At 32.9% G+C, this 17,448-nt stretch overlaps 1 protein-coding gene across 2 annotated transcripts in view; it reads left to right on the top strand.

Moving 5' to 3' along the window:
- SPARC (secreted protein, acidic, cysteine-rich) overlaps positions 1-17,448 on the top strand; it is a 171,004-nt gene that overhangs the window by 89,990 nt on the left and 63,566 nt on the right. For both annotated transcript variants that reach the window (XM_081726174.1, XM_081726177.1), the window contains one exon: positions 15,887-16,076. In XM_081726174.1, the coding sequence (XP_081582300.1) occupies positions 15,887-16,076 (190 nt within the window). The remainder of the gene's footprint in view (positions 1-15,886; positions 16,077-17,448) is intronic.

Raw genomic sequence — 17,448 nt, 5'->3', positions numbered from 1 at the left:
AAGCTCTGAACATTGAGGTTGGAAACCTAGAAATGGCCATTTTCGGAATGTACATTTTAAAACGAAATGAATAAGACTTACCTTCAATTCTTTGTCTATATAGAGACTAAATAGTAAAGAACCTCCCAAACAAGTTTCAGATCTGAGAACCGTGTACTTGATTTTTTGGATTTTTTAAACTTTGTGCGAATTATCGAAAATCGTGTATTTTCACCATCAAATATCTCAGGGAACACAGAAGTGAAGAATCCCAAATTTGTACAAAATAGACGATAGTTGCGCAGTAACAAGTGAGTAAAATTGTATCACTGAGACTTGAGTAGTTTCTGAGTTATAAGTTGTTGCAGTGATGTGAAATTCACGATTTTAAAAACTGAACAGATGTGCAGGTTTTGTGTTGGTATAGTATCTCAGGCATACAATTTATCTATGTTTCATCAGAAGAAGTGCAGTGAAACAGCAAAAAATTGGAATTTGCTACTTGTAAAAGAATTATTAATACCAAATCATATGATAGATTTGTATCTCTGACGGAAACACAAATCAGATGTTATGAATACTCACAATCAGATGAATTTACTGATTGCAGTACTTCAGTACTTCCAGAACATAGCATGTTGACATTTGCACCTAATGATACCGTATCCTGTATTTATGACAGAAATGGTGGATTGGAGGAATTGAAGACATCAGTCAGGAAAATAACTACCTTTTTGATCACCTTTTTCATCTCCATGGTCCAATAACCTCTTTTAAACTATGTACAAATGACAAAGTGTGGGTGCCAATCACTATGATTCGCCGGAAACTCACATTCACAGAGTTCACAACTCCTACAAGTCGTACTTTCAATTATCAGTGCCAAACTCTGTTTAATAATTAGTCAACTATTTACCTCACTCATGTCTTAACAGCAGCGCTGTAGGTAGAAAAGAAGTAATAGACTTTTTTTTTTTTTTAATATATATATGATGTGATTCATAAATTATGCATACTTTACCCATGTAACATTACTCTCGTGTTATTGACTTTTGCTACAAAGGTTATATTCACTCCAATGGCGCTTCATAATATTAAGTCCCAGTAAAGAAAAGCCTTATTCACTTGTTACTGCACAACTATCGTCTATTTCGTGCAAATTTGGGATTTTTTTTTACTTCTGTCCTTTCTGAAATATTTGATGGTGAAAATACACGATTTTCGAAAATTCACAATGTTTAAAAATTTCCAAAAAATCAAGTATATAGTTCTCAGAGACGAAACTTGTTTAGAACGTTGTCTGTTATCTACTCTCTATGTAGACAAAGAATTGAAGGTAACTCTCATTTATTTCGTTTCAAAATGTACATTCCAAAATTGCAATTTCTAGGTTTCCAACCTCAATGTTCAAAGCTTCTTTTCTCGACGTTCTGAAGCACGTCTCAATGTGCACAGAACATAGAATGTTGTCCATTCCACTATCTTTCATATGGTTTTGGTTTGAACTCATTATCTTTAAAATCTAAATAGTTACAGCGTTTAACAGAATGCATTTAAAAGTTCAAAATGAGCTCAGGCGCCTATACAAAATGGCCGCTACGACAAAACTTGCGCGGCTAAAAAATAAATGAATACTCATTTTCAACTCCCTAAATGTGGTACAAACTTACGTAAAAAAAATTAATAAAAAACTAAATTTTGTCAGCAACCATCATTGGTCGATTTCATTTGGATTGACCCAGCTAGGAGTACAAGAGTCAGTACAACATTTAAATACTTTCAGAAAGGTTAAGTGTGTTGTATGCATGTCAAACAATATATACATAGTTATTATCGGTATATTTATTGAATTAGTAAATCAATTATTTATTACAGATGTCATATCATATTTATGTATGTGTCGGGAGGGGGGTAAAGCATTATTGTCTCATTTTGAATTATTGCACCTTTAGACTAAGTTGGCCTAATTTTATCTCCCCCCCCCCAATATAAATTGTCTAATTCGCACACTGGTTCCTTTATTATCTCTCACTTATGTTTATCGTCCATCTTCTTTGGGTGTGGAACGATACATTTCATTTAATTTCATACAATATAATATAATATAAACTTTATACTGTATTTCGACTTAATGAGTGTTATATTAATATGAATATGAACGACATACAATATTTCGTATTGTATTCTAGATTTCACATTATATATATAAATTTATTCCATACTTTTCTCTCGCTGTCGAGTTACAGCAATTATATTCTGAAATTAATGAACATGTATAAAGCAGTAGGTTACGTACCTGAGGTCAAGTGTTACTAATTCGTACTACAAATAAAAGTTTTCCCATTCTTTGCAGCTTATTTACTTCATCATACACAGTGCATACTCAGTAGATGTATGATTCAGACCTAGTTCTTTTAGGCGAAGGATACGTCAACTACAAAAACATACATTTAAAAAAATACTAAGATTATCAATATAATATTATAACACAATATTGAACTATAACGAGTATATACTGAATCATAAAGTACAAGCTTAAAATGCAAATTCGTCATCCAAACAGAAACAATTATCTTAGAGGTATTTCTTTATAACTCTTTCAACTTCTGATCAAGACGGTTTCAAAAGATTCTTATACAATATTTGTCCCAATATTTATACAAGTATGAAAGGGCACATAATGAAAATGGCCGACAACCAATATTTACAGCATTCTTCAAGCTGTTCACAATGTTTATGCAAGAGTCCTCATGACAGGCACCGTCAGTAGCTTGTATTTAAATAATTTACTTTCTTTACCTCGACAAACACGAAACAATGTTTTATTAAATTATCCCATCTTTGATTTAAAATTCCACTACCTAAATTTAACTGTAGTCTATTTGTTCAAATATTATACGCCTCAATAATTTGCTTTTCTAAATTATTATTAATTTTATGTAACACTTTTACAACTTTTGTATCATGATTCTCAGTTTTTGTGCCTCGAATAGGTTTTTAAATCTAATCTTTCCATTTCTTTTGTAGTTACCAATGTAAATTTTATCACACTTACAAGTTACCTCGTAAACTCCTCGCTTTTATCCCGAACAGGTGAACGGTAGAAGGATAATATTGTATATATTATGTAGTATAACCAAACATACAATCGGTTTATCAAGTAATATATTACCTATGTATTGATAATAGTGTGTATAACATAACTTTTCATATTTAGAAATGCGTTCCTGTAGATGACTTAAAACACAATCGAAAGGAGAGGCGATAGGATTTACTTTTCTCCAAACCTTCAATTGTTTCTACACTCAGTTCTTAAACTGAAAACGATTACGTTCTAAGCATAATTTTAGTAACTCAAAGACTTGTTCAACTCAAAATTCATTCTACGTCGTGTACATGTTAATAAAAATTACTTTACCATCTGGCAAAAAAAAATTTTGAATTAACAATTAAGAATGTGTAAATGTAACCGAGTATATTGCTGAGAAATAAAAACGGACACACAAGTTATAATTTAAGTTATAGTTCTGACGAAGCTGATGGAGAAGCTAGCGAAACCGTCGTCATGTAATCTCTATTAAAATGTGTACAACGCAGAACCTAAATGAGAGTTTTATTTCATTGTTTAAAAATAATTAGACCCTACCACGATATATAAGGGACAATTAAGAAGCGAGTAGAACATAGAGTAGGAAAATTGTGAGCGGAACATAGTCCCAAGAAAGTGAAAAAAATATATTGAGGGCTTGTATGAGAATAGCAATATACTGCACAGCCTAGATTTTGAAGAGGAAGAGTCAGCAAACGACGATGATAAAAGAGTTCACGATACTTCAAACAAGTTTCAGAAAGCTATATCCAAGATGAAGACAAGGAGTATAATGGAATTAATTAGGAATGTGTGGTCAAGATTTACGAGAGATTGACCAAAAGATTTCTTTTAAGACTACAGTGATAATGTTGGCTAAAAGTATTTTTCAAAATGGAAAGGAGGTATATGATTTGTATATTAATCTTTAAAAAAAAAAATCGACTGGGCGAATTGAAGATTGGTAACGAGAATTGCAAAGAAAATCGGTTTGGAATGGAAGGACCGAAGAGACATAACAAACTTATAGTCAACAGGTATATGTTAGCATAGAGGAAGAAAGAGCAGGAAAAAGTGATATTAGAAGGAAAGTCTGCAGGAATTTTGTCTCTCATCAACGTAATATTTTAAATAAGAGAATACTAATTATTGATAAAAAGAGGGTTTAGCAAGGGAGCGCCCCGCACTCCCTTTATTAACCAATATAGTCATTAATTATCTTTCAATTTAACGTCCCACGATTATGTCCTTTAAGCTAAGGAAGATGAATGATTAAGGCAAGTGAATGATGATGGAAGAATCTGTGAAATAAGAATTTAAGAGCAAACGGGAGTACCCCGAAAAAGCCCACGGACATGATGTTGTCCACCACAAACACCTGGCCGGAGATCAAACCATGGACCCCAGACACCAGAAGTAAGTGCTCTACGACTGAGTGATCGTGCCGGACATTAATCATCTTGAAATATATATTTTGGATGATATGGAATTGAAATTTATTAAATATTATCGCTATTCAGATGACCATCGCTACTCTAAATATCAATAAGACGGACACTCACTTAAATTTCTTTTGAAGGAGTTGGATACAATTAATTCTAAGATGAAATTTGTAATGGAACTCAGAAAAAACATTTTTCCTCCCACTTTTTATAAATGGCATAATGAGTTTCATTCAAATATGTGCAAAAATCTACTGCTGGCAATATATTTGTGCATAAAAATCCATGGATGGCAAAATATTTGGATCAACATGTTCTTGAGAGTTCGTAGATTAATTTCTTTGGAAGATATACAAGAGCAATCAAAAGATATACTTAACGCGGGTATTGCTAATGGATATGATAAGATCACTATGGAAAAGTGAAAAAGGCACGTTTATAATATTTTTAACTCATTGCGATCCTTTGTAGAATGGAATTTGACATTTAATTTTGTTCATTCCAGTCCGATATCGAGTCATTGTTGACATGCATTTTGCGGTTAATTTCGTCCAATGTCGAATGTTAGTTGCTTGATTTCTTAAGCTTCTGGAAGTAGCAGTAGTAAACAGTTTTGTACTTTACACTTTTGACACAAATCAAAACTCATAGCTCAGCTTATTGGTAACGTGCGCAATAGGAGTAGCATTAGGTGGGTTCTTCCATCAAATATGAACTAAGAGGAAAGGTTGAGTGGTAAGATAGACTATTGTATAAAGCTGGAGAGAAACGAACACAAAGACTGTACTGTGTGTAGTGACAGGAAGATTTAGGGGAGCAGAAAGAGACAGTTTATTATTTTGAAGCATATTTGTGTAAACCTGGACTGCATGTGAGTATTTGCTTCAAACAATATCATACAGAAAAATATTGTAGGGAAAGAGATGCTTCAAAACACGTAGAATGGTGGGATTGCTTTTTTATATCTTCCAAGTAGCTCTGTATTTGTATAAAATATTAGGAGAATAAATCGTTATATACCAACGCTGTAATTTGACAAATTAATTCAAACCTGTTCAGACAACCCCAAGAAATGTATAAAACAACTGCCAAGGATGAAAGCATCTAAGGATAGGATGGTAACAAGCAGGAATATATACCAAATTGGTTTTCATTTCCGTATTGCCCTGTAAATTGTTAAAAATAGCTATGAAACAAACAAACAAAAACTTTATCTAAAAGTTAGCGATAGACCACTTACCAACACAGAAAGAAGTTTTAGTAAATGGAACTATTTTGTGGATAAACATTCCTTAAGGTGTTTATAAAACTTCGTGTAATGATTCATGTGTAGGCTTGGCAAAAAAAAAAATCTAAGTACTAGGCTCAAGAAACGCTTAAGGAAATGCAGTTATAACAAGGAAGCAATTCCTGGTCTCTTTAAGCATGTAAAAATTCTAAGCACACAGTCCAGGACATTACAATACGACATCATTCTGCACCCGTAACTGAAAGAACTGTATTTGAAGCATATTACATAAGGATCAAGAACCCTAAACTCAACACTGAGAAAAAAAATTTAGATAGAAATTAGGATAATATCATCACAAAGAACTAACGATCACACCAATAATAAAAAGAATCACTCTTGGATAGCGCTTTTTATAATGATTTGAGGATGCTAAATCTAATAAAACTATTTTTAAATATATACGCTCATAAAGTCTTGAGAAAGATGACCTCAAATTTGGGATCTTTGAAGTACCGCTTGTGCCACTAGTAAAAGTTCCCACACTTGATTACATTTCTAATTACACGTTTTATACTAATTTGAGAATGCTGAATTCAGTGGCATTATTTGAACCATATCTGTCCACGGGAGTCATGACAAAAAAATTCTCAAAATTGGGGCCTTTGAAATACCTCTTATGCCAATAGTAAATGTGCTTGTCCTTGGATACATTAACTATTTTTAAACATACACGTCCGTGGATTCTAGAAAAGTGACCTCAGATGTGGGATATGAATAAATAAATGTCTCAACTTTGAGGTCATTTTTCTCTTGACTCCATGAACGGATATGTTTAAAAGTAGTTTCACTGGATTCAAAATCCTCAGGTTAGTATAAAAAGTGCAATTAGAAATGTATCCAAGCGTGAGCACTTTTACCATTGGCATAAGCGGTAATTCACAGAGCCCAACCTTGAAGTGACTTTTCTAGTGAGCCCATAAACGGATATATTTCAAAACAGTTCCATTGGATTCAGTATCCTCAAGTTAATATATCTAAGTATGGGCACTTTTTTTTACCATTAGCATAAGCGATACTGCAAATATCCCAACTTTGCGGTCATTTTTCTCGTGATCCCATGAACGGATAAGTGAAAATATTTCCACTGGATTCAATATTCTCAAATTAATATGAAAAAACACAATTAGAAATTTATCTAATTCTGGGCACTATTTAGTAGTGGCATGATCAGTAGTTCTTTATTCATAAAAATTAATCACATTAATTTTTAGTTTTCAAAAAATATTTTTATTTAGGGACTGTTTTAATTTTTTCAAAAAAAAATAAATAAAATACATTTTATTTATTTCAGTATTACACTCACAATTTTTTGTAAATATTTTTCGACTACTCAAAAATCACCTACTTTACAAAACGATAAATGCGTGGTTGGAGTTCGTAATATTGAATTTCAAAATTATTAAGATAACTGGCATAAGTTTCTGATGAAGAGCTCGTTTGTTCAGTAAACACTGTATTGGAGTGATATATTGAAGAAAATAACATCTTGGTGATCCTGGAAAAACTGCAACAAAATGTATGATATATTAGACTGCTCAGTTAAATATGTATATATTTATTTAACTCGCCGCCCTACTAGATTATATATTTTGGCCGTGTCCAGAAGTGCGAACTACACACTTTGAGTATGCAAGCTTGAAGTATATATTGAAGTGCACATAGGTAGTGTATACTTTGTCCAATTAACTTTTATCCGCACTTCATAGCTAGCACCTCATCGTGGTAGAACACGGAAAATTGATAACAAAAGAAAGGAGAATTTCGCGTGCTGAAAAAAAAAAAAAAAAACTAGTGCTTATTTTCTTTAGATGAATTACGATGAGTGATCAGAAAGTAAGGTTACAAAACCTGCAATGAAACACGTATATATTGTTTATACAACCAATACAGCCAACAGATCGTACATACATTAGGTTATTTTCCGACATATCTCCATATCGGTTGAGGCACTTGTTGCATCGGGGATGAGTTTAAAGATTCCCTTCTGCTAAAAATCCTGTCTTTGCGTGTTCTGCCACGTTGTCAGAAGTGTTTCACTACAGAATATCGTGCACAATGTGACAAACGCTTCCGAATTACATTCCCAATTCTGCTATCAGTTGCCGTGACGTGATTCTCCTGTTGTCCTGAATCAGCTCCTCCAGGTGAGCTGTGTTACCAATAGCATAAAATCTACCGAACTATTGACGATGTTCTATTTTATTAGGCGTAGGAAATACTTAATGTATCAGCTCTAAGAAAAAGTTCATATGTTATATAGTTGCTTCCTGTATGGTGAATTACATAACGATGACAGCGTAATTATGGTATTTCTACCATTTTGCTTTAGTTACAGGCATACTAATTGGAATATATCTATACCTATTGCGCTAATATTTGTTCCTTAGATGTTACTCTTGTTTGCGAATCTATAGATTTTACCCGTAAATCTTCGAAGTACTGTTTCCATATTTTTAATCTACATGAAAAGTTAATACGTACAAGGATGGCAAGGAAAGAAGTGGTGCAGTTGAACAATATGAGGAGCAAAATTTGCAAAATTTACAGAATAGAGGTATTAAGTCACTACGAAATGCCAATGTATAAGGATCACACATAGCCCTAATGGTTGAATAACCCTAATATGGTAAAAATAACAAAAAATTGTAAGATTATTATCTGCTAAACCTCCTTAAATGTAGTCCTGTGCGTTGAACACACACTGCAACACTTGCATACACTTAACCATAATATTCTGAGCCATAGCAAGTAAAGAGCGCGACTACGCTTTCGGCGCCCTACTCCTTTCTTGGTATACACCTATCTTCTCTCCCGCATGCTCCCTGCTGCGAAAATGGTTACTCAGTTAGAAAACAAATTATTTCGTCTAAGTACAATCATAAATAAATAAATAAAAAACTTCTAATATAATAAGAATTTTATGAAAATTAAGAAATGTTTTATGAAAAAAATTACAATATGTATTTTCTGTAATGGCTCCCATTGTTCAACTACACGGAAGAGATTACTTGTTTATAATCGTTTCATAATGGATGCAATAATGTGATTATATGAATTAAGAGGAATTTGTAAAAATCTTTATAAATAAATTTTTGACCTATATTGCACTTTTGATCAGTTGTCAAAAACGCGAAATGTATGGTAATTGGCACATTACGGTCTCTCACACAGATGAAGTGTGAGGAAATATGGTAGCCTTGAAAGGTATTTATTTATTTAGAATCAGAACTTGGAAAATATGCCTTACTATCTATCTTACTATTAACATTTGCAGCTATAGCTGTAACCATACACTAATGAATAATATAGGGTGTCCAGACGTACTGATTTTCGCAATAGAGTAGTATTTTTCAAAAACTGTCCTGCGTATGGCAAAGATACCTAGAAAATTAGGAAATGTCCTTCTTTTTAAAAATGTCCTGCGGAATATCCTGATTTAACTTACTTGCAATATTTTAATGTTTCATTCTTTATTTATATATCTGACCACAGCTTTTTTTTTTTTTTTTTTTTTTTTTTGTGTTCACCTCAAACGGTTACGAAAGGAACACAATCAACAAACCATTGTTTTGCAGTGTTGTTTTTACAGAGAAGATCTTGTTGAGGCGTCGGTAAGGTAGGAAAGGTTTCTTATTTCAAGTTAAGGCGGTGATACTATCCGAGTTAAGTAGAAGTTCCTTTGTTCGGGTCTAATTTTTCCCCTCATTCTTTAAAATATCGGAAAATCGACAAATAATAATAATAATAATAATAATAATAATAATAATAATAATAATAATAATAATAATAATAATAATAATAATAATAATAATAATAATAAAGTCTTTAGCCATACACGAAGTTTTACTGTACGTTCATAAAAATGAATCACAAACCCAAATATTAATTACGTGTCTAATTAATTATAATACAAATGAAATTATTAGATTATATTATTATTTGATTACAATAAAGATGAATTTGATTCACCCATTTGCGACTTGCGGTGCGGTATTTTCACTTCCTTCAGTAGTATTATTTGTCTAAGTATTTTGGTGTGAACAGATAAATGGAGAGGTTTGACATGCCTCCAAGACGGAAATGTGTATTAAATTCAGAATACAGAGGTTGTTCAGCCTAACGCACAAAACAGGACCATTGTTGTGAGTGTTGTGTTAAATTTGTTTCCAAGTGTGTGGGTTTCCGCTCTGTGACCAAAATGCCACCCAAACTAAGCCGGTTTTGGGAAGGCTATGTTGCGGCTCTTTATGACGCCCACTTTAGTGTTTCTGTCATTAGAAAACAGTGCAAGAAGAATGGTTGCAACATCAGTTTAAGTGGAATAAAAAACGTTATTAAAAAGTACAAGTGCAACGAAGCTCCACCATTTGGATCACCAACGAAGTTGCCTAGGAAGCAGGAATGCACCAAGGCCACCTCCACCATGCAGCGGAAACTTCGCAAAATGACAATGCAAGAAAATCAGCCAACACAAAGTATGGCTAATCGTCTTGACGTGTCTTTGGGGACTGTGAGCCGGACGTTACAACATTAACTCAAGCTGGAAAAAGTCATGAAAGCTCGCGGCCATCTTCTCACGAATGCCCACCAAAAGGAACGAAAGTATAACGCCCGGAAGCTGTACGAACGGCATCTGGCAAAACAAAGGTGAATGTACGTCGTAACACTCGAAGAGGCATGGATTTACCTTTCCGACTGCGGCAAACTAAGAGCCATCATGTACCGAGAGAAAGGCGCCAAGAACTTCAGAAGGTGGGTCCATGTCTGTAAAGAATCCTTCCCAAAAGGGTTCATGGTCGTTACTGGCTACTGTTACCGAGGTAAACTGAAGATTCGTAGGGTGGCGAAGAACTACAAAATAAATTCGCAGTATTTTCAGGAACAGATCATGCGGCCGATCTATGAGCATGAGATTCCAATAATGTACGGAAATGACGCCAATCTGGTGCGCATTCACATGGACAAGGTCTCATCACATATCTCACGATCGTCCCTCGCATCCTACAGGGAAATGTAGGAGGCAAGTGTTAAATCTACAGATGCAGGTCCTATGGACTATTGTGATTTGGATTGCTGAAGTGGGCTTTGGGAAAACGGCGTGTGACAACTGTGGAAGGACTTTGGAAAGCTGTGCAAAGGGAATGAGACAAGATTCCCCTACCAGTTCTTCAGAAAAGCCTATTATAGTGGAAATTACGCTGTTGGGCTATTGTTAGGGACCAAGGAAAACACATCGAGCACTTGCGGACCTGGCGCCATGGATTCTTCTAAATTTTTAGATAAGTCGAAATTGGCCAAATATAGACTGAACAACCTCTGTAATCTCTCTCTATCAATTTATTAAGAGAGATAAGACAGATAGTGATGTACATTGTCAAAAATATTCAGCTGAGTTATCCATGGAAAATCTGAAATAAAACGTCATCTAAAAACGAAAAAAAATTAAAAAATAATAAAAAGGCGGTCAGCGCAGCGCTTCCAGCGCAAGGTTTCTACGTTTTCTCGAAGTAAGGACTTCAGAAAGAAGGAGCAAATGCCTGTGGTAGTAGAAGAATATTCTGCGTTTCATATATTGTGCACAATGAGTCATTTCGTTCAACAGCTGTGGTTCTAATCTCATCAAGAAATGCTTCGAACCCCGATATTCGTGTGCAAGAACAAAACCTGAAGCTATTGTAATGAATGTGATTAGCCCTTACGATATTTCAGGAATGAAGAAAGACTTGGACCAAGTAAATTATATTACAGTATATACAGATTCTTTAAATCATAAGCGTACGAAACTGTTTTCATTGTTGGTTCGCTACTTTGTCCTGCGAGTGAAATGCAAGTGAAATTCTCGATTTTCAAGATCAGTTAGGTGGAACGTCTGACATTGTGTCCACATATATTCTTCAGACATTACAGGAGTACAAAATTGAAAGAAAAATCCTAGGTTTGTGTGCTGATAATACCAACTGCAACTTTGAAGGAAAGGTAAGAAGAATATTTACAGTTCGTTAAACAAACCAATTGTGGGTGTTGATTGTGTTGCACATATAGTGAATAACTGTATACAAACTGCTCTAGACTGTTTACCAGTTTGCGTATTATTTATTTATACTTTTTTAAAAAACATATAAAACGTATGTATAGCTACAGTGTGTGAATTTTGTGACTTCGTGGAAGTCGAGTAATCGAAACTCCTTCTTTCAGTAAACTTATATGGCTTTTTTTGTTGCCGGCTATAGAACGTATACTCAAATTTTATTCAGCCTTGAAATCATAGTTTCTATTACAGGATAAATGTCCCACAATCATTGAAATATTTTTCAGTGATCCTTTGTCTGAAATATGGCTCTATTTTATCCATAGCCAGGTATCAGTTTTTAGTGATTTTGCTCATTTATTTGAAGATCAGTGTGTTTCGATGATTGGAGGTTCAGCATTGGTCGCTGAACTCAAAGCAAAATTGATTGACAGGTATAACTGTGTTTTTCTCCTTCTTGTAGTTCAGTTAAAACTAAAAAAAAAAAAAAAAAAATCAAAAGGGGTAGTGTGTGTGTCGAATTTTGAGAACTATGTGAGTTCATTACATTCAAATTATGTTGAGTATATTGAGCAGTGGTCTACACATTTCGCAGACATTAACATTTTGAATTGGACAAGATATAAGTAAGTAATTGAATGGGATAATCTCCAGAGCAGCTTGAAGTACATTAATAAATTGTCAGGAAAAGCAACAAACGATTCCTTCCTGTTTGATGAGATCACAAATGTAGAGAATAAAGAATGGAAGATTGCTCAAATTATGGTAGATTTAAAATAGACTGACTTATTCAAACATTTTAAAGAAAATTCCATTCCATATTCCTAAGTATGTGCTATTGTAGAGTTTAATATGTGCCTCCCTGCCACAAATTCTCCGACTGAGAAGGTATTTCCTAAAATGAATAATTTTGGACTGATGAGAAATCTCAGCTAGAAACCGAAACTCGTAAACACCTAATAATAATCAAATATAATTATAGTTGTACCTCTGGTGAATTCCATGACATGATTTTGCAGAACAGAAAGTTACTGCGCGCTGTACATTCAAGCGGAAACATGTCACCAAGCACTGTACTGATGTTCAAGTGATAAACAGATGTTACATATTAATGAAAATAATTTGTTAACACTTTTGGAAAAAGTTTGCAAGGTACTGGAAAAATAACCGTTAAGATAAACAGCATTTTTGTGTTTCATTAAAATTTTATGCTGCAACATAAGTGACATTTTTTATGTTACTCTTTCAAATTGTTTTAAATTGTTTCATCAATCTTGTATTTTTCATTTATGAAAGTATTTGGAGTTGTGTTCAATTTCTTCAATGTTTTTGTTGAGTATCTTTTTTTTTTTTTTTTAAAAAAAAACTAAATTAAAGGATTAATTTGAGGTTAATGTTAAATGAAATGCGTATTGCTGACGCAGTATTCTATTATACTTGTGTCCTACTTTTCGCTTGTCAAAATCGGGTCACCCTAGAATAATATAGGTATTCATTATTCTATGCTGTATCCTAAAATTTTAATTCTTATGCTATTTAAGTTTGTGATTTACGTGAAATAACTGCAGTATCTATAGTCTAATTATCACAATCAAGCTACATGAACCACATAATATTTTCAGCACAAACATCTTATAACGTTATTAAATATAGTATTTGGGTTACTTTTCTACACTATTTTAAATTCCTACACTAATCTTGTTTTCTTAAAGAACATAACATTAGTACGTTTAAGTTATTTTTGTAACAGTTTTGATATTTCACTTATGGAATAACTAATTTGCGTATTTCTCGAGGAAATTATTATAACATCAGCTCAAAAATATTCACGTCAAAAAATAAATAAATAAATAATAAAAATATGCTTTTTAAAATTTTATTAGGAAATCTTTTCACCATATCATTGCTCTTACTATTAGGAACTGCTATCTTAAGTACACAAGTGTATTAAAGTAATGCACATCTTCACACACTACGCACTATGCACTTGCAGAATTGTGAACTTAGACCTTTTGACGCATACTAGGTGACGACAACTCCGGAAATAAGCGTATTTCGAGTGCACATTTGTATCTTTTGTACACGCCCTTTGTTTCAGGACTTCCAATGTATTTTGTTCCAGATGACTTTTCAACTTTGTGTGTGTGTTAATAAATTACCTTCGTTCTTGGTTATAGTAAGTGATCTCCTCACCACAACTAAACAGCTCACGCAACAGTGCCTTGGAGTTTAATTACTTATTTGGTTATATATAATTACACTGAAAGTTGAAGCCACTTAAATATGTGATCTATCTTCTTCACAAGATGAAATAAAGCCTAATACTACAGAGAAAGAAATTATGTTCAGTCAAATGGAATCTCATTTTTTTATATCTCTCTAGAAGAGATAAGGGGAGGAGAGTGTGTATAGAGAAAAAGGTATTTCAGCGGGAGGTAGAAGGATTAGATACATTCAGTTTAGAGATAATATGACATTTGCTGCAAGATGTTTCTAGAAAATTAAGAAAAATTGGGGGGAAAATATGAAATGAAAATAAACGTTGGAACGACAAAAACAATAGTAATTGGAACGAAACAATCTGTATTAAATGTATAAATAGTAGAGGACATAGTAGAACAAATTACTTGTTTTTGGGTCCTAAATAATATTATGAAAACTTAAATTCTAATCTTTGATAATAATAAAATAGCGTGTGTGTATCTGTGTCTATCATCAACGTTTCGCGTAGAAAGGAGTCACTTAGAACCATCAAAGTTTGCATACGGATAAATCTTCACCAGATCTAATCGTGTACGAAGTAATTTTTCAAAGGTGACAATCATTACTAGTTACAATTGACTCTCAGTTACTATGGTTGACAAACATGATTCAAATCTCTTGCTCTTGTTAAACCTTTAGTTTAAATTTATTGTTTCAGGAGAATTTTAAAATGTATGCACATTTCTCGCTTTTTCTAAGAACGCCTTGCTTGTGTTCAATCAACATTACATATTGGCTATGGGGACATACATAACAGCAGAGGATAAATATCCGGGCATTAGAATAAGGACATTCTTCTTATCCAGGTCCGAAATTAAGACTCGGCATCGACAGATACTAATTCTTTTTACCCAGGTTGTGGATTAAGATCCAGCAAGATGTGTGCTTACACGTAGATGCCAAATAAAAGCAAAGAGAATAATGCGAAAGAAGCATGTAGATTTTTAAAGTCCATTTTGTGGGTCTTTGAATACAAATTACGAATTACACTTTATGGGATATAAACATGGCGCAAAGCTAAAGCGATAAAGAAAGACTAGAGGCTTTCGAAATGTGGTATGGAGAAGAATGGTTAAGATTAGGTGAAAGGAGAAACAGTGAGAAAGAGTAAGGAATAGCAGGGAGAAAAAGCAATGTTGGGGGTAATTAAAAAGAGAAAAAGAAGCTGATCGGGGCATCGTTCGAGAAGGAACTTTATTCTGAGGGACATAATAGAAAATACGTTGGAAGGAAAAGAGAGAAGTGGCAGAGGAAGCTACAGTTGGACAATATTTGGACAATATTAGAGTACATAATTGGTATATCAAGACGAAGAAACTAGCTGAGCTCCATTGTACATGAAATTTTCTCCTTTGCACCAGTTGACTTGGACAGTATCGTTTGTTATAGCAAGACATAACAATAATTTTACCCAGTTATACCCAGAAAAGGGAAATTTTTCGTTTAACTGTCTTCTTTTAGAAATTCGTACAGCTACAGGATTAAACATATGATTTTTCAGAACAAGGTATAAACGTTTATTTCTTAATCTCAAATGCTCAGATATCAAGAATGAGAACTAGGATCACATGGGTGTTGTGGTGAGGGTTATTTATATTTGAAGCTCATATATATATATATATATATATATATATACCATTATCAATAATTGTTGATCTATTTGTGGACTAAGGAAGTTAGTCGTAGTTGAAGGAAGTTAAAATTTAGGAAAAAAATCTAGTTTGGAGAAAAAAAAATGAAAAATTTTAGAACTATTTCGCATGTGTTCTCATGCCTTTATTATTGGTTACTTTCAGAGAAAGTTTAAGAAATACAGACGCCACAGGACTTCTACTACTACAACAACTGAAGCAGAAGTAGCTGCAGACGACGCTGGTCAAGATGTCTTCTCTATGCTCGAGGATGATGAAACAGCTGATGCCAATAAAAAAGAAGAGGAAGAAGTAGTAGAAGAGGAGAAGTCTGACAATGAAGTGCCATTAATAGGTATGTAATTGCGGTTGCAATATAAACGTGGTCGACTCCATTTCAGTAAATTCTTAAAACCGATATAAGACCTTGTGTCGTTATATTATCTTATATACTGGTAAGAAATTAAAAAAATGATGAATAACTAATGTCAGGAGCATCTGAAGAAGTTATTCTCATAAGCAGATAAAGTACATACTGGCTTAAGTAACATTAAAGAACAATAATTATTAATAATATTTTTTACGATTCACACCTGCCTCATAGTTACACAACAAAATGAGCAGATAAAAAAATTGTCCAGCACATTCAAGACGAAAAAAGAAAGTACGTAATACTTATTGAAACGTGGGGTTGCAATATATTATATGTCATATATATATATATATATATATATATATATATATATATATATATATATATATATATATATATATATATATATATATATATATATATATATATATATATTCAAATTTAAATTCTGGTTTATGTAAAAACTAAAGACTAATAAAGAAAATAAAGAAAGTGTAGAGAAATTGTTATCATTCTTGCTTTCCGATTGACAAGTCCGGGGTTAAATTGCTGTGGTCACTTATTCTGACTGAGAATTTTCTACGATGTTCGACTTAGTGTACACTATTTCTGTAAACATTAACTTTTCCAAATTTTCTTTCACTAGTATTAAAGTTTCCAATGTAAAATGGTCTCATGGTTGTATGTAAATAAAACTTATATAAGCCATTAATTGTAATAATTAGGTGAAATTGTTACTTTAGTATCAAACTATTACGTAACTTTTATCATGTTATGTAACATCATCATAAAATGAGTATGAATTCTCCGAATTTACGAAACGTATATATTCCAATACGAAGTGCAAGTTTAATTTATTTTAACCTCATTTTATAAAATTTCTTTGAAATTTAATTGTGAGATTTTTTCTTTCTAAATAAAAGCATCACTCATAATGCCAAGGAACTTCAGTATCATTAGTGAAAGTATTCCAATTTTATATTGAATTGACCACATAAGATACATGAATTATTATGGTAGCAGATGTCGTTATATATTTAAAAGACAAAAGAGATTACAAGTAAAGAAGGAAGGCAACTACCAGTACGCAGTTACCCTGACTTGTAAAACGAATCTCATTTTGAAGAATTATTCAATTGGGAAAACTTCTTTAAAAAATATATACTAATATATGATAGTGTATATATTCCTACTGTATCCAAAGTCAATTCTAAAATATGTTGGATACCTCTCGAAACTATTAACTGGATCAAAGTTAATACCAAGGTAATTTAAGTGAAAATATGCTTTTACTCATGTTTAGGTGAAACAAAAATATAAATTCTACAATGTTATTAGTAGGCCTATATAATGG

This window comes from Thermobia domestica, chromosome 1 (genome assembly GCF_964235325.1).
Source record: "Thermobia domestica chromosome 1, izTheDome1.hap1.1, whole genome shotgun sequence".
NCBI lineage: Eukaryota > Metazoa > Arthropoda > Insecta > Zygentoma > Lepismatidae > Thermobia > Thermobia domestica.
This window is presented reverse-complemented; position numbering and strand designations above follow the sequence as displayed.